This window comes from Mirounga leonina, unplaced genomic scaffold, assembly GCF_011800145.1.
Source record: "Mirounga leonina isolate KUSES-001 unplaced genomic scaffold, KU_Mleo_1.0 Mir_481, whole genome shotgun sequence".
Classification (NCBI taxonomy): domain Eukaryota; kingdom Metazoa; phylum Chordata; class Mammalia; order Carnivora; family Phocidae; genus Mirounga; species Mirounga leonina.
Genome location: NW_023270773.1, coordinates 1,777,926 through 1,803,039, shown reverse-complemented (window position 1 = coordinate 1,803,039; position 25,114 = coordinate 1,777,926). Strand labels below are relative to the sequence as shown.

Below are 25,114 nucleotides of genomic sequence, written 5' to 3'. Positions count from 1 at the left end.
GCATGAGCAGGGGAGGGGCAGAGGGAGAAGGAGAGGGAGAGGGACAAGCAGACTCCCCTCGAAGTGAGGAGCCCGAGATGGGGCTCGATCCCAGGACGCCAAGATCAAGACCTGAGCCGAAGTCAGATGCTCAACTGATTGAGCCACCCAGGTCCCCTAGCTTTTGACTTTTAGAACAAAAATAACACTTTTATAAGGCACATAACATATGCAGCAGTAAAATAGATGAAAACCAAAAAGCAGGGGGGGGGGGGGCACATGGGTGTATATGACAACAATGGCAGATCGCTGTCAATGCAGAATCCTCCACCTGACAATGACAACAGCCACCACCACAAACAGCAGTTAGTATTTACTAATAGACTGCTATGTTCTGGGCACTGTTCCTGGCCCGTGAGGTGAATTAAGCCATTCAATCTCCACAGCAACTCTATGTCATAGGTGTCCGTGCTGTTATTCTCATTATACAGATGAGGAGCATTGCCCTGCAGTCAGAGCCCCTGCAGGGGGCAACAGGACTCTCACAGGCCATTCTGCATGCTCCCTGATGCAAGCAGAGCTGGCCAGGCTGAGAACCCAGTGCCTACTTTAGTTCCACAGAGAAAGGGTCCAGGAGCCACCGGTGAGCCCAGGGCCCCAGGTGACTCCCTCTCCTTAGAGGCTGCCATCAGTGCCTCTCCCTAACCAGGTAATCTCCCAAGGAAGCCAAGTGGACCAAAACATTTCCCCAAACTGAATGGTGTGCCCAACACAAACTCCATGCAGTTATAACATCCCAGGCAAATGTGAGGTATGATGATTACTGTCACCACCAGCACCTGCCTGGAACATTCTAATTCCTTCTTCAGAAATATTCCATTTTCCTCAGGAAACAAGAAAAGAAAACACCCCTTTTGACCACTTATCTCAAGTCATCTTAAGAAACACAGGAAAAAGGGACGCCTGGGTGGCTCAGTCGGTTAAGCGTCTGCCTTCGGCTCAGGTCATGATCCCAGGGTCCTGGGATCGAGTCCCGCATCGGGGTCCCCGCTCCGTGAGGAGCCTGCTTCTCCCTCTGCCTCTGTCTCTCTCTCTGTCTCTCATGAATAAATAAATAAAATCTTAAAAAAAAAAAAAAAAAGAAACAGAAAAAAATGCCAAATTCCCTGTTGTTAACGAAAATTAACAAGATCTTTGAAAAAATATAACAGTCCTTAGATATTCATCCAATCAGTTGAAAGGGCGTATATGACCTTGCCTCAGGGCTTCCTCCAGTAGCAACTTAAAAAAATATGGATACCAGGAAGACTGCCCCTTCCAAAGTTAGCAGGCCAAGAGAAACGGCTTTGTAGACAACTACCACCTCTCCCAATCACATCCCATGTGTTCCACTCTCAGGGAAATGGCTCCCTCTACTGAGCTTTTGAGAAACAACAACTTCTAGGAGCCACTAGGATCCTTTTAACATATATTCCCTGTTGTCAGCGAGATAGCCCGGTGGTCAGGCATTAATATCACAATCTTACAGATAAGGAGACTGAGGGGGCCCAGAGGGTAAGGGGCTTGCCTGGGGTTTCCAAGCGTGTCAGCTGAGCAGCCAGGTCAAGCCCTCTCCATCTCTCACCAGCCCCACCCTCAGGCGCTGAACACAGCAGGTATCCTACCGGTACTTCCACTCCGTTCTTGCCAGCCAGCAGCCACTCCCAGCAGGCCAGGGCGGTCTCCATGCCATGCTCGTTGAACATCCGGAGAGGACCCCAACACAGATGATGAAGGAGCTGTGGGTCACAATCTGCAACCAAACACACACTGTTCAGAGAAAGCACTGAACATGGCCTGAACCCTTTGCTTGCCTCCCCAAGTCAACAAGACAGAGCACCAGGTGGGCCAATGATGGTCTTTTGTTTACTTCTACCCCTGAGAGACACCACAGAGATCTCTACTCGGGGAGCCCCAGCTCATTAAGGCAAACAAAGGTAAACACTCATTTTCTTTTCTTTTTTTTTTTTTTTTTAAGATTTTTTTTAAAATTTATTTGACAGAGAGAGACACAGCGAGAGAGGGAACACAAGCAGGAGGAGTGGGAGAGGGAGAAGCAGGCTTCCCTCAGAGCAGGGAGCCCGATGCGGGGCTCGATCCCAGGACTCTGGGATCATGACCTGAGCCGAAGGCAGACGCCCAACGACTGAGCCACCCAGGTGCCCCTAAACACTCATTTTCAAACAAGCCCAGAGCTCCCCAGTACTTCTGTCCATTACCTTTGCTGCTGATGAGCATTGCTGTCAGCTTGAACATGGCCTGTGTGTAGTGCTGAGGATTACTGAGGTCTAACGCTGTATTCAGCTCCTGGACCATCATTTTGTTCAGGTCAGATATCTGGCCTGTGGCATCTGAGAACCGAATCATTCCATACACCTGCAAGAAGCACACTTGTCAAGAGAGTCACATGTAATCCAGGCACACAGACAAGACCTGACCAGACAGTGGGGATAAGACAGATAAGACAGTGGGGACTGTCTTAAACTACAGCTTGTGTGTATAGAGAGTGACAGGGTCATTTCAATGATGTTACCACTGTTCACACTTTGGGGGAACTTCTCTTTTAGCAATATATGTTGGCATTCCCTTCATTCTAGATGGTCCTTGAAGGCAGAGACCTGGTCTTGTCAATTTTACATTTTAGCACTGAATCCAGGGTCAGAACCACAGTAGGACTGCATGATGTGGACTGATTCAATACATTCTTTCAGAGTCAATTAATGACTCCAACGAGATCAGCCTCACTATTTTTAAAGCTGTACATAACTTTTTCCCCCCAACAAAAGTACGCTGCTCTCTTATTTACCAGACTTGACTATATAAAAAGGATCTGACTCCTTCCAAAACCAAACCTACTGCCAAAGACACACTTCCTATCACCACGGGGATATTCAAAATAGGTGGAATAGGCCCTCAGAGCAATTCTCAGCTCTAGGAATGTAGGGTCAGTGACAGCCTAGGGTCAGTGGCAGCCTAGCAGTGTGAGGGGCCCCCCTGCTGAGGGCCCACAGGAAGAGGAAGAGCAACTGCTAGAATGAGGAAGTCGCACGGGGGGAGGGGAGACCCCACTCAGACTAGGCACGGATGGACTTGCAGGGACCTCTGCAATGGTGTAGATGAGCTTCTGTGTTTTGTCGATTCAGAAACTGAGGCCCCAAGAGGTGAAGCAACTTGCCAGGCTGGGCTAAAGTGCGGCATGGAAGGCGAAAGCCCTCACGGTGAGATGTGGTTCCCACCCCCTGCTCTGCCTATGTGACTCTGGCAGGTTACTTTATTTCAAGAGTCTCAATTTCATTTTCTGTAAAGTTGGAATAATAGTACATACACCTCACCAACCATCCCAGACAGTGCACGGCACTCAACAAATGTTTGCTACCACTTAAAACAAAACAAAACAAAACCCAAAAAAAGTCAGAGAGACAGAATGCTTCAGCAGGGCCAGACTGTGTGTATGTGCAATCGCCCTCCTGCAGAGGTGGTGAGTGGCTGCCATAAATGCTCCAGACTGTGCTGGTGAGTCCCAGGGCTCATGCCTTCAAGTTCACCTAAAATGAGTGAGTTCCAGACCCGAGTGCGTTTTCCACTGGGAGGGAGCTGACTGGCATCGGAGCAAGAGGACACCTCGATGACCCCGGGACACAAGGGCAGGAGAAGTACCTCGCCTGCGTAGCGGTTGCGTAGATTGAGAGACGCCATGAAGTTGGAGTAATCTTTCTTCACACAGGCCGGGCGCTCCGTTAGCTGAGTTGCCTACAGGCAAGTATCAAGAATTATTTCAGGCCATTGCCACATGTTTTTCTCATGTTCACCATGGCTAAGCCTAAGTCCAATTAAGAAGTCAAGTTCAGATCCAGGGGTTATTAGAAATCTTCAGTGCTGGCAAGCTAATAAAACAAAATACTTTAGAACAGCCTCTAGTCTGATATGTCCCAGGGAAAAAAGATGAAAAAGAATCTTAGTATGAAAAATTTTCTCTGGAAGGCAGCTTATGATATAGCTTCAATTTGCTGCTGATTGTTTTTATCCCCAGTGGTGAACAGACCTTTGCAAAAGATATAATCACCAGATCATTGTGAAAATCATCATAATCTACAATGAAAATGCTGTGCTGGGCTGTCTCCTCTGCGGGTCTGGGCTGGTGTGTAAATGTGACTTGAAGATGGTAAAGGGTGAGGTTGAGAGCATGGTGTCAGAGCGAGCAAAAGCCAGCAGGGGCTCAGAGACACCTAATAGCTGCCACAGGTCTAATGCGGGTCTAGTGGCAGAAGACAAAAGGGGCGCACTCTTGAGTACAAAGGCGGCCCACAGAAAGGGGAAAGTCTTTGCAGACCACACCCCCCTCATTTCCTCTGCTTCAGCTTCAGCCCCCCAGCCCACCTCCCATCCCTCAGGGTCGTGAGGACTGCTCTCCCTAACCCTGGCTGGTCACTGCTACCATGCTCTCTAGCTATCGCGCTGCCCAGTGTCACCGAAGACTATGAATATGCAGCGAGCATGATCCCTTTCACATTTCCCTTCAGCATCTTTTACTATAAACCAAGACAACCTATCCACTTCTTGACATATGGATGCTACTGGGAAAAATGAATCAACGGCTGAAGTCTGAGGGATTGTTTTTTTTGGGGCGGGGAGGGAGCAGGTGAGTGGGGAGAGAGAGGGTCGGGGGAAGAAAATATGAAATTTGGGGAAAAAACCATAAGCAAGAAATACATGATTTTCTCATAAAATTATTAGGCTGGCTTACTTTTCAAAAGGTCATGTAAAACTGCTTTATGTTTTTTGGAGACTGTGTGGCCTATGGCATCAAGCAGGACTGCACTGGAACCTGGCCCTGCCACCAACCAGCTATGAGGCCCTAGAGAGGTCACTTGCCCCAGCCTGAATATACTCCCCAGCAAAATGGGGACAACAGTGGCCTTCTCACCAGGCAGAATGGGGTTCAGTGATGTCTGCAGGATCCTCGGGCAGCAAATGCATTGGCAGGCCGTAGTGCAGGCCACCTCTGTCCCCTGGATAACTACTCTGACTGCTCCGGCTCACGTGCCTGGTGCACTGTGACATGGAGGACTGCCCTGCAGGGCTTTTCTGACAGTCTCGATGCAGCACGACCCACCAGCCTGAAATCATGCTTCTGAGACAGCCCCCCAGGAGCGGCGCTTTCCTGAGTGCCATGTGATGGGGAGATGTCACTCTGGGGGCCAGCACACTTCTGTGCTTTTCATGGAACAGGGGCAGCTGGCCAGGATCTCCAGTACAACCAACAGTCAGAAGACACCAATAAATACATCCTTTCTTCTTCAGAAACAGAAAAGGGCAAACCAAACCTAAATCTCTTTTTTAAAGAAAGAGATTTAAATCTTTTAGGCAAAATTGACCTCTTACAAGCCAGCTGGCTGGAGCCTAAAGAGGACCAGGAGTTGTCAGATGCATTCTGAGCAGTCCCCAACTCTGGCCTCTGCTTGGGTCGTCAAAGTGGTGGAGACCCAGGTCAGGGAGCTGATCTCATGCCAGTGGGCCTGGCCTATCAGCGGAGGGTGTGCAACACTGAGAGAACATGTCTTCAGAGAATATGGAGTGACCTCTGGTGAGAGCTCCAAGGAGGGCATGGGACGTGAGAAGACATTGGCTTCCTCTGGCACTGCCCCAGGCCCTGCACAGAGGCTGAGGGCCCTCAGCTCTGCCTAATGGGCTCCCTGCTTCCTGCTTAGAGTCCTGGCCATGGTGAGAAGTCACATGGCCATCCTCCCTCCCTGGTGCTCAGCCTCTGTACCCCTGCCCTATCATGTCCGTAAAAGACAGGTGGCAGCCTCCCCACCTCCCCATCCTGAGAGAGAGTTAAGAGGCACAGAGTTAAGAAACCTACAGCCATACTTGGCTGGGACAGACTGACAGATGCTGTGCTAGGCCCTAAGGCTGGGAGACACTGCCATGCAATGCTGCCAGTCAGATCACCTGTTGTCAGTCAGCTGCTTTGATCCTAAACTCTGATTTAACTAAGAAAGTGCTACTTCATGGATGTGCTGCCCTCTAAAGGAATCCTGAGCAGAATAAGACGAAGCTGGAGATGTGTATGCACGTGTACTTTGACACCTGCTGAAACAAGAAAATCCAGCGAATGTTTCCAATCGACGTTACTATAAGATAATGCTGACCGTGTCTCCCAGAGCTCAGTTTCCTTCTTTGTGGATACACAGAAATCCAAATCTGATATCATTAATGAATCAAGAAAACACAGTAAGGTTCTACGGCCCAACTCTCTCTGAACTTGGGGATTGTACATGGGACTCTGATCCGCCTACTGCCAGCACAGCTGTGTGTGTGGCACATGGGTGCCCAGGTGCTTTCGGAAAAAGCCCCACATCAGTTTTGGTTTTTCCCCTCACCCTGTGGCTCCCAGGAGGCTCACACATACCCCAAGAGTGGTGTTCTGCTTGTTGTAGCCGGCAAAGTGAAGGATGCTTTCGGTGGCCATGGCCAACCCTGTGTGCTGGGACAGTCCTGATACCCAGTTCTGATGTTTGTTCAGATATTCCTGAAGTCAGAAAAAAAAAAAAAAAGGCTGTTTTATTTTAAAAGTATGTGAGGTAGGAGAGCAAACACTGGTTCTGATGTTGGGTCCATCCGTTGCTGTGGGAGCCTCAGTAAGTTAAAGCTCCCGTCTCTGCCAGGCTATTGCTCACGTGTGAACCAGGATGACTTGCCCAGAGTGGCCAGCACACACAGTAAACCTGAGAGGACCGCTTACTCTTTTAGCACATCCCTGCTGACAATCTGCCACCTGCCAAGTCCCGTGCTCCCCAGAACACAGAGCGGCAGAGTCCTGGTCCTGCTGTCAACATGCGGGCAGTTCTCCTGCCTGTGCAGCCATGCTGTGAAGGGGCAGCCTGATGGACAGCAGGAAGGCAGAGCAAGGGCCTGAGTCTGCCCGGCCAACCGGTGGAGGGGGATGCTGGGGCAAAGGGACACCTGGCAGGGCCCGGAGATGTGAGAAGGCCTTCTGCTCTGCGGATCCTCAGGGGTCAGAGGTCAGCACTGCAGGAGCAGCAAACACAAGGGGCTAGATGGTAGGCGGGCAAGCCTGGGCCAGAGATAGGCCAGGTCTGAAAGGCCTTGTGTGCCAGGTGAGGGAGTTTAGGGTGGGCCACAGGACTCCCTCAGGAAAGTGCATGAGCACTGACTTACAAAACTGTGTCAGTGGCTTCGGAGGGTTCATGGAGCCTATGGTGATGGGGAGTGGCTAATGAGCAGAGGTAGCGGGGAGGTGTGCCGAGCAGATTTGCTAGTGACACCAGCCCGCCCTGGTGGGCAGCACAGACGATGGCTCAGGACAGGCTGAGGCTGCCGGCAGGGAGCCCAGGCAGGATGGGGACAATTTGGCTGGGCAGTGAGGGCTGGATGGCAGGTGGGGTGGGGTTCAGATGGACTAGATGTGCAGGGGGAAGGGAAATGGGGCCTGAGGCAACACCAAGGGGAGGCCTGGTAGAAGCAAAGACACCAGTGCAAGCTTTTGCATTTTCCACTCCCTTCCTGGGCCACGCTTAAAGAATAAATAGCTCCCCCTATTGTAGGCTTTTTTTGTTTAATGAACCTTTTTAGAAATGAAAGGGGGCTTCCTCTCTTTAGACCTTAGCCTTGGGAGCTGAAGCCCCTCTCCTCCATGTGAACCCCCCCCCAAAAAAAATCAGTTCCTAAATATGAACAGTTTGAGAAAGTCCCCCAGCCTGAAGAGTACCAGTGAATCCACTAGACAGAGAAAGCTGTCAAGCTACAGGCATGGCCTAGTTACAAGGCCCACCTCTGTGCAGCTTAGCTGCTGAGTGCCAAATGGAGGGCTCCATTTTTTTTTTTTCCCCATTTCCCCAATTGCTCTAACCTCACTGCTCCAACACCTTTGTGGAAGGAGGAACAGTACGGCAACGCTAGGCACCACCCACGGGCTCTTGCAAAATGCATTTCCAAACAGCCTCTGAGGTTCTTGGGGCTAGCTGCTCTGTCCTTCCTGGATTCCAGACCCAGAAACACTTTGGAACTAGTTTTTTTTTTTTTTTTTTTAAGATTTTATTTATTTATTTGACAGAGAGAGACACAGCGAGAGAGGGAACACAAGCAGGGGGATTTTTTTTTAAGATATTATTTTTATTATTTTTTTATTATTTTTTTCTTTTTAGATTTTATTTTTCGACAGAGAGAGAGACAGCAAGAGAGGGAACACAGCAGGGGGAGTGGGAGAGGGAGAAGCAGGCTTCCCACTGAGCAGGGAGCCCGATGCGGGGCTCGATCCCAGGACCCCGGGACCATGACCTGAGCCGAAGGCAGATGCTTAACGACTGAGCCACCCAGGCGCCCCTGCAACTAGCTTTATCCTGACAAGTGTTGCTGAGGTCAACTTCACACGCCCCTCTCGTTGCACCTTCTCTTTATTAAGCCAGATTTCTTCTAGTGGGATTTTTCTTATCTTTGATCCCTTTTGAGGTGATTTTTTCCTCTCACATATTGTGGTATTTTTGGTCCATCTCTGCTTGACCAGAACAATGGCTCACCTTGCAGTCATTTGTGTTCACAAGCCAGTGCTTTGGTCTGAAAAGGCTCACGTGCAACTCCATGTGCAGCCTGGATAGGGCTCTACTGGGACAGCAGCCTCACTCCAGCTCCGGCATTCGGCAGAGGTGCTGCTGCTGGACTGCCAGGCCTCCCCACACACCACATCGCCCGTGCCCGTCTTGCAAGCAGCCCCAAGTCCTGCCATAAACCCAGCACCTACCTGGTGTGAGTGGTCAGGTTCCTGGGGCCCGCCTGCCCACGGATCCCACTGCATCTGACCCCCCCCACCCACGACCAGCACCCTTACCCCCCAAGGAATTCCCACCAAAGAGCAGCCTCTGAGGCTTCTGTTATTCTCAGGCACTAGACTAATGTTTTTGGTCTCTGTTTATTACACTAGCGCTGTTTGTATTTCGAGTTTGCTGTGTCTGTGAAAGCTCTCTGGATCCCTGGAAGGAGCATAACAAAATTGCTTTTTGGTGATTTCAAGAAAGTACCTGTAAGTGGGACTTGGTGACTGTAGGTGCCCACTTCATCGCCTCCTGTAGGATCATTCCACAGCGCGCGGCAAAGTCCTTCACGATGCTCTGGAAGAGGGGGTAATGAAGCCGAGGTCAGTGTATTTGGGCCGTCAGAGGATGCCAGCTACAGACTGTAGTTAGCGACTGCTGGGGGCTGAAGTGCATCCCCCCTAAAACCCATGTGTTGAATCCCTAGCCCCCAGTACCTCAGAATGTGACAGTATTTGGAGATGGAGCCTTTAAAGAGGTGACTATGGTAAAATGTTATCATATGGCTGGGTCCTAATTCAATCTGACTGGTGTCCTCCAAAGAGGAGGAGATTAGGACACAGGCACAGAGGGAAGACGTGAGGACACAAGAACACGACAGACATCTAAAAGCCAAGGAAAGAAGCTTCTGAACAAACCAACCCTGGCAACACCTTGATTTCACACTTTCAGCCCCCAGAACTGTGAAAAAATAAATTTCTGTTGTTTAAGCGACTCAGTCTGTGGCACTTAATCGTGGCAACCCTAGCAAATGATTACAGTGACCATGTTCCAACCCCGAGGCTCTGGGTGCAGGGTACAGACATCCTGGTCTGTAATCCTGGCGTAAGGTGGCAGGGCCCACACTCACAGTGCCTCACACAGCCGCTGCGGGGCGTGGGAGACTCCCTGCTGGCAGCTGGTCTGGCTGGAGGCCCCAAGGCTGGGACATGACCCGGCCCCAGGTCTGAGCTGAGCTTCAATCTGCCACAGTGAGGGCTCCGAGTCAGACCTCGCACAGCACATCCTCCTTACCCGGAGCTACTCATTCCATCTATTTCCCACAGTGCCACACAAAGCTGAAGTCATGTTACTCAACTACCACAATGACAGACAGTCTGCACACCTCACAGCAGTGAAGTTCATCTGACAGTCACGCTTGCTCATGCAGCTTGGAGACACTATAAACTGACAGGCAGCTGAACCAAGAAAGGGCTTAGAGTCAGCACGGCTGAGGGGCAGGAGTGGGCCTGGCAGACAGACCAACCTGGGAGTGAGTCAGCACCCCGCTCGTACTGTGTGACCCTGACAGCTGAGCCTTTCTTACCTGTGGGCCCAGGCCCACAGTGCTCACACCTCAAACTGCTGGGGACCGAATGACACAACGTGTGCAACACGCCAGCCCTGACAACTCGAGAGGGCAATGAAAACAGCCCTTAATAAGGGGACGGCTGCCAGCCTACCTCCCGGGCTTCACAGGTGTCAGGAACAGTGATCCGATAGGGGGCATCAGGGATGTCGTAGTAAGGCTGATCCTTGTGAATGTCCTGAAAACACAACAAGGCTCCCTCTTCCAAACCGCCTTCCCTAGGCTGCCTCTGCTGAGCTGGGCCTCCAGCTCATATTGGGCAGCAGAGTGTTTGCCTCCTTTCCCCACACTTGTCCGGTTTGTGACGGACTTCCAACCTTGCTGCAGCTCACTGGGAAAGGCCAGGGTGGGATCTGGGGCCCCACCCCCGATGTGGCCACTTGTAGCATAAATTAGGCTCAGGCTTAAGGCAGGGATACTCACAGCACTCAGCGAGAGTGACAGGGTCTGGAGGATGTCCAGCATGGTCTTCAGCACTGTCCCGCTCCAGAGCAAGTGGGGAAACCTACACCAATAGTCATGTCTCGGTCCAGGAGCCAAATCTTCAAGGAATCTCAGTTCCTTAAAGTGCCACCTCAAGGGGTGGGGTGGGGTGAGGTGGGAGCCCCACCTCCTGCTGCCCAGCTGAGGGTCAGAGGAGGCCAGGAGGCCTCCTAGGCAGGGCACTCAGTCAGAAACACCCCCCAGGCTCCTGCCAGTCCCACTCTTCAGGGCCCAAGCATGACCACACGTGACCTGCTCTCAACCACACACCGCTTGTCTTGGTTATGCACTGGTCAGGCCACGCTCCCTCACTCCCCAAAGTGACCCTCCTTGTTTTTGACCAGGCCTCCCTAATATTTTCACATGATGGCACAAATAGAAAATGGTAGTATTGCAGGATACCCTGGGGCAAAGAGAAGAAGCTGCTCCTAAATGTGGTGGTCAGCATTGAGGGGAGCCAACTCTGCACAGCTGTGACTCATCATGGCCCATTGCTTAGGAGGTCCAGCTCAGACACATGTCATACGTGTGTTGCACTTGCTTTCTGGCCCTGCCTAGACCAGGCACACAGCACCTGCAGCAGGCTCCAGAACTCCTGGATGCTTGCAGCGATGTGTGGGCAGGCCCAGCATGGCTGTTTGCTGCCTCCAGCCTTTATACTGCAGACAGGCTGGCCCAGCCCACCTTTGAGGGTTCTCATTCATGTGGGGGTGTGTCCCATGAGAGTCTGCTTTGGCTTCCAGCACAGAGAGCCTGGAGTGGAAAAGGATCCGTGGGAGCTCTCCTTCCTCTCTGAGGAGGCTGGAAGACACTGATTTGACCAGGGACCTCTGGCTAGGCTCTGGGGTGGGAGATGTCACATAGGATGGCCGTGAGCTACCCAGAGCAAGCCCAGAGAAGTCCTGCAGCAGGGGAGGGTGGGATGCAGAGACACAGGCAGGTGACACCCCTTGTCAGTAAGTAACATCAATAGCTCAGAATAAGTGAAGTAGAAGTTTCAGGACCAAATTTCAGACCTTGTAGCAAATTCCATGACATTCTGAGGGAGGCTGCATTGCCATTTGAGAGTTTAAATTCTGACTCCAAATTTTCTGCCCTGATAGTGTAAGGATGATTGGAGGATTCTTCCCTACATTCCAAATCAAGAAGTTTACACACACACACACACACACACACAGCATTAGAAGGAAAATGAGCTTACTTATCCACCAGACCAGACAGATACTTGTCTGCCACCCTCCGTATCCTCTTGTGAATGTGGTTGAAGTTCACCAACAGAAACTGTGCGTGCCGCTCGAGCTCCTCTTCATTCTCCTTGGTCTTAGCCTGGAGATTCAGAAGAGACAGGTACAACAGGTGCCCTCCATGTGCCTTGGGCAGACAAACACTCACGCTCCGACAAGGCTTACTTTATCTGCCATCATGTTCAGGAAGGCATCAAATACTTTGTCTGCGACAGCAATCACACACTGCATCATCCCTGAAATGAGGAGGAGGTTTCCACAGGTCAGGAGCATCAAGGGAAAGGGACCAATCCCAGCTATTTTCAATATTTTGTTTGGAAAAGATTTTGGACTAACAGAGGAGTGGCAGAGAGAACACAGAGTTCCCATATACCCTGCACCCAGCTTCTCCTGACTTTAGCAGCTCTTTTGTCAAAACTAAGAAGCCGTCAGTGATATAATACTCTTACCTAAATTTCAGGCTTTATTTGGATTTCCCGTTTTCCCACTAATGTCCCTTTTCTGTCCCAGGATCCAATGAGGCATTGCCAATCAGGTCTCCTTAATCTCCTACAATCTGTGTTGATTCCTCGGTCTGTTCTTACCTTTCATGACCTTGACACTTCTGAAGAGCACAGGCATTTTGTAGGATGTCCCTCAACTTAGGTGTGTTTGATGCTTGCTCATGATTAGACTAAGGTTACAGGATTTTAGGGCAATCCCACAGAGGTGAAGTGGCCTTCTTGTCGTATGGTGGGGTGTAGGGGGGTGTGAAATCAGTATCTCCTACCACTGGCGAGGCTGACCTTGATCACTCAGGTACAGTGGTGTGTGCCAGGTTTCCCACTGTCCAGTTACTATTTCTCCCTTTCCATGCTCTACTCTTCAGAAGGGAGTCACTGCGTCCAGCCCCCACTTGGGGAGGGGAATTAAGCAGCAGCTCCTGAAGAGAATGTGGGTGTAAGTAAAAAACACCACAGTCACTGGGAAATGCTCTGGGGAAGATACTTTGAGGTTATGCAGACATGTCATTTCTCTCTAAGATGTTGCCCACTGGCTTTCGCACCTGCCAGTGGGCTCTGCCTGCAGCAGGTACTCTGGTCTCACTGGAATTCTGTAAGGAAGGTCTGTCCCTTCTTCCCCATGTTTCATTTGTTCAATCATCTAATCAGCACGGACTCATGGATATTTCTTTCTTTCAGTGGGTTATAATCCAATACTGTCGTTATTTTGTTGCTCAAATTGTTCCAGCTTTGGCCATTAGGAGCTCTTTCAGGCAGGCTCTTGCGTCCTTGTGACATGCCCACAGGCCTTTCCTTTCCTTTTCTTCTTCTTCCTCCTCTCCTTTTTCTCTTTTTCCCTTCACAAGACCTTCCTTTCTGGCACTGTGAGCTGTCCTAGGCTCATCTTGTATTTTCCCTGGAGCCTTGGCTCCCTTTACTGCAGAATGGTGTTTAGAAACCAAGATACAAGCACCGGATGTGGTTGTGGCTTCCAGGGTGCAAAGCAGATTTTAAAAAGCAACAGCGGAATGCAAACATCACAGTGCCGATGTCATTAAATGCCGCTTGCCCTCTAGTGCTGTCCCACTTATGCAGGGTCTTTGGGGTGGCTAAATGACAGGGCTGCAAGGTCAGCAGGGCGAAACACTAGGCAGGCACTGCACCTCTGTGCCCAGGCCCAGCCAGAGGCTGAACATAAAGAGGCATCACATATGTGTTTGTCATGAGGATAAATGGACCCCCGAAGCTCTCAGACCTGGAAAGTGATTAGTGTGACCTAATGCCCCAGAAGGGAGAGGCTGGTCTCTAAGAAGTTGGGTTTGGTGGATGAAATCTTGTTTTGGGGGTGTGTTTAGTGTAATATCTTTTCATGTAGCTCTTAGGAAACTGAAACTGTAAGTTCCTAATAAAAAACCATCAGATAGGGGTCAGATGCCAATGATGATCACGCGGTAGCCTCTATGGAGATTTTTACTTAAAAACAGCCACTTTCCTTTTTGTGCTTAAAGTTAGCTTGAGATTACCTCGGTCTTAGTCTGTACTGATTGACTAGACAGTCAGCAGGCTACAGGGCAGGAACACATGGAGGCTTGGCTCACACCTACACAGAGGAGGTGCTAGCAATCCCCTTTGGGGGCTGCTAGATGCTTCTTATAACCTCTCTCCTCCTTGGTTCTGAAAACTCATCAATAACAAATCTCCAAAGACATCTCCTTCCCATCTCCCATGTTTTAGGAGAGAAAAGGAAGAGGAAAGTACACTCAGTAGGTACACATTTATCAGCTTAACCCTAGGTACCATACTCAGGACAAAAACATCCCATTTGGAAATCGTGTGAAGAGTACAACGTACTGTGAAAATTAAGTATCGGTAAAGTGTACATCAGTCCCCAGGGCAATTTAATTTCCTCTTTTTAAAAAATTTACTTTTATTTAAATTCAATTTTGTTAACATATAGTGTATTATTAGTTTCTGAGGTAGAATTTAGTGATTCATCAGTGGCATGTAACACCCAGTGCTCATTACATCAAGTGCCCTCCTTTTTTTAAAGATTTTATTTATTTGACAGAGAGAGACACAGTGAGAGAGGGAACCCAAGCAGGGGGAGTGGGAGAGGGAGAAGCAGGCTTCCTGCTGAGCACGGAGCCCGATGTGGGGCTCGATCCCAGGACCCTGAGATCATGACCTGAGCTAAAGGCAGCCGCTTAAACGACTGAGCCACCCAGGCACCCCATCAAGTGCCCTCCTTAATGCCCATCACCCAATTACCCCATCCCTCCACCCACCTCCCCTCCAGCAACCCTCAGTTTGTTTCCTAGAGTTTCATCATCTCTTATGGTTTGTCTCCCTCTCTGTTTTTAACTTATTTTACTTTACCGTCCCTTCCCCTATGTTCGTTTTGTTTCTTAAATTCCACATATGAATAAAATCATATGGCATTTGTCTTTCCCCGACTTATTTTGCTTACCATAATACCCTCTAGTTCCATCCACGTCATTGCAAATGGTAAGATTCTTTTTTTTTTTTAAAGATTTTATTTATTTACTTGAGAGAGAGAGAACATGAGAGGGAAGACGATCAGAGGGAGAAGCAGACTCCCCGCTGAGCTGGGAGCCCAATGCGGGACTCAATCCCGGGACTCCGGGATCATGACCTGAGCCGAAGGCAGTCGCTTAACCAACTGAGCCACCCAGGCGCCCAAGATTTTATTCTTTTTGATGGCTGAGTGATATTCCATTGTAGATACACCACATCTTCTTCATCCATTCATCTGTCAATGGATATCTGAGCTCTTTCTATATTTTGGCTATTGTGGACATTGCTGCTATAAACATTGGGGTGCATGTGCCCCTTAGAATCACTATGTCTGTATCCTTTGGATAAATACCTAGTAGCACAATTGCTGGATTGTAGAGTAGCTCTATTTTTAACTTTGTGAGGAACCTCCATACTGTTTTCCACAATTTAATTTCCTCTTATGACACAGCAACAGAAAAACAGAGCTCAGAAGAGAATGACATGGGACGCCTGGGTGGCTCAGTCGGTTAAGCGTCTGCCTTCGGCTCAGGTTCATGATCCCAGGGTCCTGGGATCGAGTCTTGCATTGGGCTCCCTGCTCCGCGGGGAGCCTGCTTCTCCCTCTGCCTCTGTCTCTCTCTCTGTCTCTCACGAATAAATAAATAAAATCTTAAAAAAAAAAAAAAAAGAAGAGAATGACATTTTAGCTTCAGAAAGGTAACTGATTCTGTCTACAGATATTCTCATTAGAAGGCCGGCAAAATGTGGCAGGTTCTTAGGCCCCTAGGGGTTGGCAGTCAATTTTTTTGTCGCTTACCCTCCCCCTCCTTGAACCAAAGAAACTCAGGTGTGACCCAACTGTCTAGCACAAAATAGCTGTTAAATAGACAGTGGGTAGATAGACGAGAGGAGCAAATCAATGAACAGCTCAGCCAGAGGTTAACAGTGTCTCTACTATATTCCCAAGTGGCCCTGGGGCATGTGTGTGGGACCCTCTGAGCATGGGGCTCCTCTCCTGTATTCTGCACCCCAGTGGAAGAGGTTTCCTGGCATACAAACTGGCTGCCTGCATCTTCCACCCTGGCCTCTAAAGGGCTCCTCCTCGTCCAACCCTTCCCCACACTGCCAGCAGGGGGAGCTTGCAGAACCCTTACACTGTCTTTCCTTGTCAACCCCACAAAAATAAATTCACCCACTCAATTTCCTGACTGTCGTGCAGTAGTGTGAAGGGTTCTGTAAAGGACTTATTGGACAAAGGTCTTACATGAGACAGCACCTCAGAATCCTTGGGGTGATTTTTCAACAACAGAAAAAACGGTACCAGAATTATCTGGGGATTAATTCTGAATTGGCAAGAACAAATTGATAGATTCTTCAGTGTGCCAATGGCTTCTAAACATGGAAAGGACTCCTCACTACTAACTGTAATTAATAATAAATTTATTGATTTTAAGAATTCTCCGTTAGCATTCCTTGAAATATTTACCCACACAGTTAATCAATCAAAACTCATGATCTAGCACACTCAATTCCCTCAAATATTTAAGTACAATTACAAAATTGATCAAATTTTTCTAAGCATTTAAATAAAACATGGGTCTAATATTTCAGAGTCTCTTAAATTTTAAACACTTTAAAAATCAACACACAGACCAATAGATGATGCTTAAAACCCATCAGCGTCCTTATACTAAAACTGGTCAAACAATGACTATACTATGTGCTTAATTTTTTTCATTGCAGTCTCAATTTTAATAACTCTCCTTATTTATTTATTTTTTTTTAAAAGATTTTATTTATTTATTTGACAGAGAAAGACACAGTGAGAGAGGGAACACAAGCAGGGGGAGTGGGAGAGGGAGAAGCAGACTCCCTGCCGAGCAGGGAGCCCGATGCAGGACTCGATCCAGGGACTCCAGGATCATGACCTGAGCCGAAGGCAGTCGCTTAACCAACTGAGCCACCCAGGCGCCCTAACTCTCCTTATTTTTATTCCTATTCTTATCTTAGGTTTGCCTCACTAGAATTTCAGTAACTCTAATATTTTTATACCACTGTAGAGTTTCATTTATTTGTTTTCCCAGGAGTCTGGTGCTTTTAGGACTGGTTGCAGCTGAGACCCTCTGTGCACTCTGAGGACATCTGCATCATCGGACTTGCAAGTCTTTGTGTTTCATACAGATTTCCTTATTCTGAAACCTCCCCAGAAACGATGCAGTCCTTAAATTGGGTGTGGCCATCAGGTCCTGACCCGCTGCCCTGACATTCTGGCCAGGTCTGATGAGCCACTGGAAGCGTTCATGGTCCTGAGTGGGGTCTCCTTATGGCCAGCATGACTAGTGAGGCATGGAGCCCCTCACAGAAGGTCTGGGGCTGTCCCCGCAGCGAGCTCTCTAACAGCTACTTTCAGCTTAACAGAGTACCATTAACTGGCTACTCTATGGAATGCCTCTGCCCCATCACCTGCTGGGCGGCACCCTTTCTACCTGATCACTCTTAGAGGCCAGGCGTGACTTTATTGCAGGTACCAGGCCTCTTCCTGGACTGTGTGGCTCTTTCCTCATGTTCCCTCTTTCCTGATTATACAAGAGAAACAACTACCTGTCTCTACTTCACAAATACTTAGGGGAAAAAACAAACATATATATAAATACGTATATCCTATATATTACCTATTATTGTTACATATTACACATTATATCTGTTGCTTTGCTAAAATATGGAGATTATATATATATATCTTAGTGTATCTGGATATACACATTATCCCAGTTTATTTGCCCTTCTTTTAAGCAAAATAATAATATGTATTCATGTTCAAATTATGATACTCTGTCCACTGGGAGCCCTTTGAAATTGGTTCTTGGTCCTCCTAGCCTGCTCTGGACATTTAAAAAGCATGACTGCTCCCTGACCACAACAAGATGCTTTAGGTCCATTAATGACTATGTGAAGAGCCCAGGATCCCTTCAGCATGGGACAGAATTAGAGACTGAAATTTGGGGGCTGGAGCGTACTCAAGCATTGAGGATGGACAAGAGTGATGCTCCTTAAGATTATATGGTTATAAGGTTATATATTTTATACTGGTCTTTCCAATGTAGCGTGTAACTTCATAAAACTGTTTTCTTCATGTAGACAGGAAACTGGGAGTGGTATTCCTTTTTAGACTATTAAAACTCATTTCATCATCAGAGTACCACAACAATAAACTTACCAGACTTGTCCTTCTGAATAGCTTTATCTTCAAAGTAGCAGAACATTACCTGGAAGCGGTCAGGATCTGTTGAGCGCAGTACCCTAGCAAGGAGAACAGTTTTGAGTAAATTTTGAGAAATCCAGGCCCTCCCTATCACAGATTTGGTACTACCCAGAACTGGTGAGGCTGTGAGGAACCACTAACCTACGCCACTTCAAGGGTCATATGCTCACGCAGACTTTCTGGAGGGGAATTACCCACCATCTATCATAATGTTCCCACATTGTTCCACCCAGCAACCCACCTCTAGTGATAGGTCTTAAGGGTTATGTGCATAAGGAGGATCCTCCTAACAGTGCTGGCAAAATGTCCATCAACAGACTAGTCAGCTACACCAAAGTACACCCATTTAATGGCACATCATGTAGCCACCAAAATGAGAGGTAGCTCCATATACACCACTACAGAAAAACATCCAAGATGCATTGTTCTATGAGACAGCAAGGTGCAGGGGAAGTGAGTACAGCAGGATGTCAGCGATAGGTTTCCGAAAGGCCTCCATGGGCCTTCTGTGTGTAGGATATATATGTTTGCATTTATGGAGAATTTCTAGAAGGGAAAGTAAAACTATCAAGAGTGGGCATCTCTGGATTCAGAGCCAGGAAAGTGAGATTTGTATTTTTCATCTTTAGCATCTTCTGTACCATCCCCATGTTTTCCTTCTCTTTTTTATCTTATGCACCTTTTTTACTTTTACAGTAGCTGTTCAGAGTTTGGGGGGCTCCACTAAGATAGCAGGGCACGTGTGCACACAGGCAAGCACTGGGCAGAATGCGTCTGTGGGCTTCTGCACCAGCTTTTTGTGAGTCAAACCCTAGTAGGGCAGGCCAGGTGGCTTAAGCACATGCATTCTTGAGTGCTCAGGTTCACACAGCTTTTACATAATTCCTCACATTGCCCACTTTACTGGTTTTTGGGTTTTTTTTAAAGATTTATTTACAGAGAGAGAGATTGAGAGAGAGAGTGCATGTGCGGTGGGGGGGTGGGTAGGGCAAGGGAGAGAGCATCCCAAGCTGACTCCCGCTGAGCACAGAGTCTGAGGAGGGCCTTGATCTCACCACCCTAAGATCAGGACCCAAGCCGAAACCAAGAGTCGGGTACTCAACTGACTATGCCACCATGAGCTCCCACTTTGCTGTTTTAAAGCTCTCCTAATAACCAGTGGCTGGGAGCCTAAGCCATGTTCTTGAATAAAGGCTTCAGAGCTGCTTCTCCATGCTAACAATGCTCTCAGAGGCCTGGCAGGCAACCTGGGATGGGAGCTGGGCTCTTGGGAGCTGCCCGTGGGCTGTCCCCTTAGGGTTTTGCTCTACCAGCCCGCTCCACAGAGTGTCCTGAGAACCTGAGAACTCCATTCAGGGGCACCATTGTGGGGAAGCAGGAGACAGCCCTGCCTGTGGGCACGTGAGGCTGAAAGGGTCCGGAGACATCTCTTGTAGCCATTCAACCTTGGAGCAAACCAGGCTTTTGGTCTGTGTTGGTTTGCTTGTTTTGTTTTGGTTGGTTTCTCTTTCAAAGTATATTTTTTATAAAAAGGCTGAGAGGGAACAGTACTAATACACAATAGGGAATGGTGGTGGGATCAGTGGTTTTTCCTCTCCATTTATTTCCAGGTTTATGTGTAATATTCTTGTATTGCTTTTATAAAAAAAATTATAATGAAAAAAGCAAGGAAGGTCAAAAGTTCCTTGGCTCTGTGGGACTCTGGAGGAGAATGGGTCACTAGCTCTCAAACTCTGCTCTGTTGTGGCACCCTCAGGCTACCAAGAGGCAGGGAGGAGGGGACAGGGCAGGAAGGTGTGCGCTTCCCACTTACACAAAACAGCCTTAATCTGTTTTATATGTTGAGCTTCTGAGCAAGAGTTCTTTTACCACAGGGTTTCATGGCACCAAATAAAGGTTAAATAGTGGCATTTACCAAATATTCCCCCTATTAAGAACTAACACTTTCTTTTTCAGACCATTTGGTAGAGTTTCTCTATAACTTATTGCACCTATCCTGTGATTTCAACAAACAGGAGATGTGTAACCTGACCTTTTTTGACGACAGGGATGCATCATTCTGTAGCTAGCGTATTCAGCTGCAGGCCGAGGGTGTCTCAGGCCTTACCATGGTGGATCTGTAGCATTCACATAGGCAGCTGCGCTCTGAGCATCCTAGCTGCTTCTTCCAGCTGTCATTTATGAGAGGCAGGATGGCACGGTGCTTAACCGACTAGCTGGATCTCCATGGAAGTCAGGGATTATTACCTTGGGTAACTAACTTAACGGCTGCCTCAGGGTCTCCATTTCCTCATCTGTAAAATGGGTATGTGACAGTGCCTACCTCATAGGCTTGTTAGAGAGTGTGTCAATACATGTAGCTTAGCACAGTGCCCGGCATGGCATAAACACTCAATCCATGTTAATATTGGTGTTGTCATGATGACAATTATTATAACTGTTAGGTCTGCTGTGGTTACACATGCATCCTGAGTGTTGGGCCACCTGTGGGGCTGTTTTGGGACAGGCCCCTTCCCACTTCCCATTTGCTGTTTGTACTCAGCTGTGGTCCTGGAAACTAGCAAAATGAATGTCTTAGAACATACTCAGTGAGGGCCGGTTCCTAACAGGGGCTCTTACACAGTCAAATGGACTGAGTTTGCAACATCTATGGTGACTGCTCAGAAGCCTATTCCCTATAAGGAGAGGATGACAAGAGAGTTTAGATACCTGGGGATTTATAAGATGTGGTGTTTGGTGCCCAGGAGGGAGGAGCACACAAGAAGAGCATAGGATATTTTTGTTTTTTTTGGTTTTTGCTTTTTAAGAAAGCTTACGTGTCTTGGGAGAAACTAAAAAGAGTCCCATGCCCAGAAGGCAAGAAAGTTTAAAAATTAGCTCCAGTGTAGCTGTGCTGGGAGGCAAAGGCCTGGATACCTCATATATTCCAGCCGGTAAACAGACAGGAGATAGGTGGACATGGCAAAGTCCAGCTTGTTGATGAGGGCGGACACTTCGGGAGCAGGGTCCAGCAGGTTGATGATGGTGCTGCGGAGCTCACTCAGTTCAGCCTGGGGGAAAGAAATGCTCAAGGGCTCACACAGGCACCCAGAGGGGAATGCCCCCTCCACCCCAGGAGCCGTGGAGAACATGTGATAACAAGGACAATGCAAGGATCTGGTCATTGTTTAAGAAAGCTTAGCAAAATCCCTGCCCTGCATCATCTGTCCTTGGCAGGGTGAGAAGCCTTACGGGGGTGACTGTGTCGTTTTTCATGGCCGAGTTATACTGGAGGACGGAGCGCAGTGGTTCTTTGCTGGGAAACGTGAGCAGGGGCGACTTGGTGGCTATTTCACAGACTCCCTCGTACCATTCTTCTGGCCAGAGTCCTTCAAGAAAGTGCACATGAATGAGACCACCACCTTATTCCAGAAGCACTGCGGGGCAGGTGATGCTGACCATTTCTAGAGTCATGGGTCCTTTGTTTGAGCCAATTATCCCCCAAACGGAGCACAGAAATGAGTCTGTTTCCTAACTTGGACAGGTTTTTCCTAAGATACATAGCACTGTCAGAACCCTAAACTACATCTGGGAAGTGTAACATTTGTAATCACTTGTAGGAAGCAGCAGCTGAATTTGGACGAATTTTGAATGCATGCACATTCATAATTAGGTAGAGTCCTGCCTCACCTTTGTTTTCACTCTGCACTCTGTCTTCCCCAGGAGAGCGAATATCCCCTTACCTGAGCCCTCCACTGCAAATCCCATCAGCACGGAATAGAGCCAGAAGTCCCGGAAGAGCTTCTGCAACCGAGGCTTGGCTTCTTTGATGGGAGGCAACCTCCGGGTGAGCTGATGCACCGAGGACAGAGGGAGAAAAGGAGGTTATTTGCTCACAAGCCCTAAAACCTCAGATGTAAAATCAACCCCAGATTCATTCTCCAAGAATCAGTCAGTCATTTTGGGTTGGAAAAGACACACTGAGCAGTGACCAACATTTCTTGATCAATTCACTGGTAAATACCCATTCAGCAAACATTTATTGAGTAGCTAATGTGCACCAGGCCCCATGCCTGGGAGGTGAAAAGCCCCATTCCTACAAAGGCCTTTCTGCCATGTTTGGAGCCAGGTGAGGAAATCATCACAGTATGGCAGGGTTCCGGGAGGAGGTGTCATGGGTCTCAATGTTACCATGCAAGTAACCCTTGGCCAGGCAAAGAAGAGAGAGCAGGCTGTCCAGCCACAGGAGAATCAGGCCCAAAGCCTGGGCCTGGGGAGGGCATGGAGGGCTGGGGAGGCTGGAGCTCAGATGAACAGCTGTGACTGGAGAGACAGGGTGAGCGTGAGAAACCTCGTGGGTTGAGAAGAAATGGCTTTTAGATCTTTTCTGGCAGCAGAACTTTTCCAACAGTCATCTTGGGCAGAATCCCAAGATTTAAAATAGGCAGAGGCAGAGTTGCTTAGGTGCAGAAGTGAGAGGCTGAAGTCCCTGCATCCTTGCTCCAGATGGTGTCCTGCCCAGCGTGAAGCAGGCAGTGGCTCGTAGGTTGTGCAAAAATGTTAAATTTGTGCACAGCGCCTGCTGGACAAGTTAGTCCTCACAGAACCCCCAGAGGACGTCGAGCCCCCTTCAGTGATAATGAAGCTACAGTGAGAGGTCTCTGCAATCCAAACAGTCATGAGGGCCAAGGACACAGAGGTGGGGCACATGATGACACCACTGCTGGGAGAGTGGAACACAGCAAGAGGGGTGCCTGCACCCATGGCTGGTAGGACTGTAAACTGGTACACTATTTCCTGGAAAGCAATCTGGTAAAGTGCATCAAAAATTCTAAATAGCCCCGTCATTTCACTTAAAATCCCATCTCTAGGGGTCTATCCAAAAAAAAAAAATCTGATTTAGGCACAAAAATGTTGCAACATTTGATAGAAGAGAACAATAAAGAGAAAAACACTAAATGTTTACCTGAATGGGGCACTTACATAAGTTACAATATATCAGAAATCGTATTTGCTAAGAATATTTGGAGACACAGGTAGAACTTACGTCAAGTGAAAAAAATGCAAAATGTATATAGCATGGTACAGATTTAAGGTATATGTATGTAAATACATGTGCATAGAAAAAGAGGGGAAAACTCCAGTCGCATATTAATAATGATTATTTCTGGGTAGCCAGGTTGGCAGGAGTTTCTAGTTTCTTCCTTAACGTTGACCATACTTCCCGGAGTTCTGCCATAGATATGTTGCTTCCACAATCACAGGGAGGGCACAGGTGCAGGGCTAGGGCTGGACAACATGCTGTGTAGAAGCGAGCAGCTTCTCCTCGAAAGCCACTAGGGTGCTGTGCCCTTGGGGAGAGTCGGTCGAGATAGGGTGGGGGGTGCTGGGTGACCTGTGGGAAGGTGCTGCGGAGGTGGAGAAGCACTGCGGAGGGCAGCAGTGGTCAGAACTGTCTCAAGGTAGAAAGGACACTGTCACTAAGGTACACATGAGGGGCTTCCAGCTTGCTAGTGGCCAAAGATGGTGGGTCTGAGGAAAAGGAGCTCTGGGACTGTCTCTGAGGTGGTGGATCTCCCTAGGATAAGGTCCCAAGTGATGGTGGAGGCTTTACAGGGTTCCCAGACCACAGCCTTGCTTGGTGTTTAAGGTCAATGTGGCTAAGAGGATCTGGTGTCCTACAAGGAGAACTTGCCTTTGGTGGTTATGGTCAGGCTTTCAGAATGCTTCACTCTCAATCAGATCAGAGGCCCCAAGTGACTGAAAAGTCCAAAATGGTTTTGGAACAGTGAGAGAAAGTGACTGTCCAAAATCTATCTTCAATTTGTGATCCTACTACTCCTCACCCTGAGAACATCCTGCCTCCCTCCTAAAAACTAGGGCTTGGAAATGCCCTATAGGTTCTCCCTGCACTGATGACTCCATCACACCAGCTGAGATGGCTCTGGTCCCCAGGAAGGGAAGACTATGGTAGAATCACAGAAGTCCCCAGAAGTGCTCTGAAGCACCTGGAGAGAAAGACACGGTGTAGACAGGCTGGTTAGGACTGTGTGCAGGGACACATTGCTATGCTTCAGGAGAGACAGAAAGGAGTAAGGAGGTTTCAGAGAATGGCCAGATGATGAAAGGGTCTTGTCTGTCCCCAAGACAGGGCAGGCAAAGGGTAAAGGAAAGGGTTATAAGACAACTGACCTGCTCTCCCCTAAGAAGATCAAGGTCAGAGAAAAGAAGCCTAAAATAGATGAAGGAGTCCAAAGAAACATAACAACCAAATGCAGTGTAGGAATGGATCCTAGATTTTTTTTTTTTTTAAGATTTTATTTATTTATTTGACAGAGACACAGCGAGAGAGGGAACACAAGCAGGGGGAGTGGGAGAGGGAGAAGCAGGCTTCCCACTGAGCAGGGAGCCCGATGTGGGGCTCAATCCCAGGACCCTGGGATCATGACCTGAGCCGAAGGCAGACGCTTAACGACTGAGCCACCCAGGCGCCCCTGGATCCTAGATTTTAAAAAAGCTATCAAAGAAGTCATGGAGAAATCTGACTGGGACTGGATGTCCGATATAAGATAGAAGGACTGATTTTCCCAGATGTAACAGCAGTGCTGAGCAGCGCGGAGACACCCCCCAACACACACCATTTAGGAGACCGAGCTCCAGTGCCCAGGGCTGAAGTGTGGTGACTCTCTCTACAACTCACCTTCAAATACCTCAGGACACACCTGCAGGGTACGCGCGCACACGGAATTAAGCAGACATGTCAAAATAGTCACTGTTTTATCTAGGACAGTGGTAAATGGATGTCCATTATTCAATTCTTCCAATTGCTTTGTATATTTTTCAGTTTGGTAATAAAAAGTTGGGAAACATATCTAACCATAAGGCAAGCCTTGGAACTGGAAAGAAAACAATGGAGTAGGTGTGGCAGAAGGTACTGCTTTACAGTGGGG

At 48.4% G+C, this 25,114-nt stretch overlaps 1 protein-coding gene across 1 annotated transcript in view; it reads right to left on the bottom strand.

Moving 5' to 3' along the window:
- PI4KA (phosphatidylinositol 4-kinase alpha) overlaps positions 1-25,114 on the bottom strand; it is a 119,886-nt gene that overhangs the window by 25,881 nt on the left and 68,891 nt on the right. Inside the window, exons 20-32 of the mRNA XM_034989194.1 lie at positions 21,908-22,016; positions 21,417-21,553; positions 21,102-21,235; positions 18,141-18,223; positions 12,090-12,160; positions 11,882-12,006; positions 10,621-10,702; positions 10,292-10,375; positions 9,057-9,146; positions 6,431-6,550; positions 3,676-3,768; positions 2,238-2,394; positions 1,644-1,771 (exon numbers count right to left, since the gene is read on the bottom strand). Of these exons, the coding sequence (XP_034845085.1) occupies positions 1,644-1,771; positions 2,238-2,394; positions 3,676-3,768; positions 6,431-6,550; positions 9,057-9,146; positions 10,292-10,375; positions 10,621-10,702; positions 11,882-12,006; positions 12,090-12,160; positions 18,141-18,223; positions 21,102-21,235; positions 21,417-21,553; positions 21,908-22,016 (1,413 nt within the window). The remainder of the gene's footprint in view (positions 1-1,643; positions 1,772-2,237; positions 2,395-3,675; positions 3,769-6,430; positions 6,551-9,056; positions 9,147-10,291; positions 10,376-10,620; positions 10,703-11,881; positions 12,007-12,089; positions 12,161-18,140; positions 18,224-21,101; positions 21,236-21,416; positions 21,554-21,907; positions 22,017-25,114) is intronic.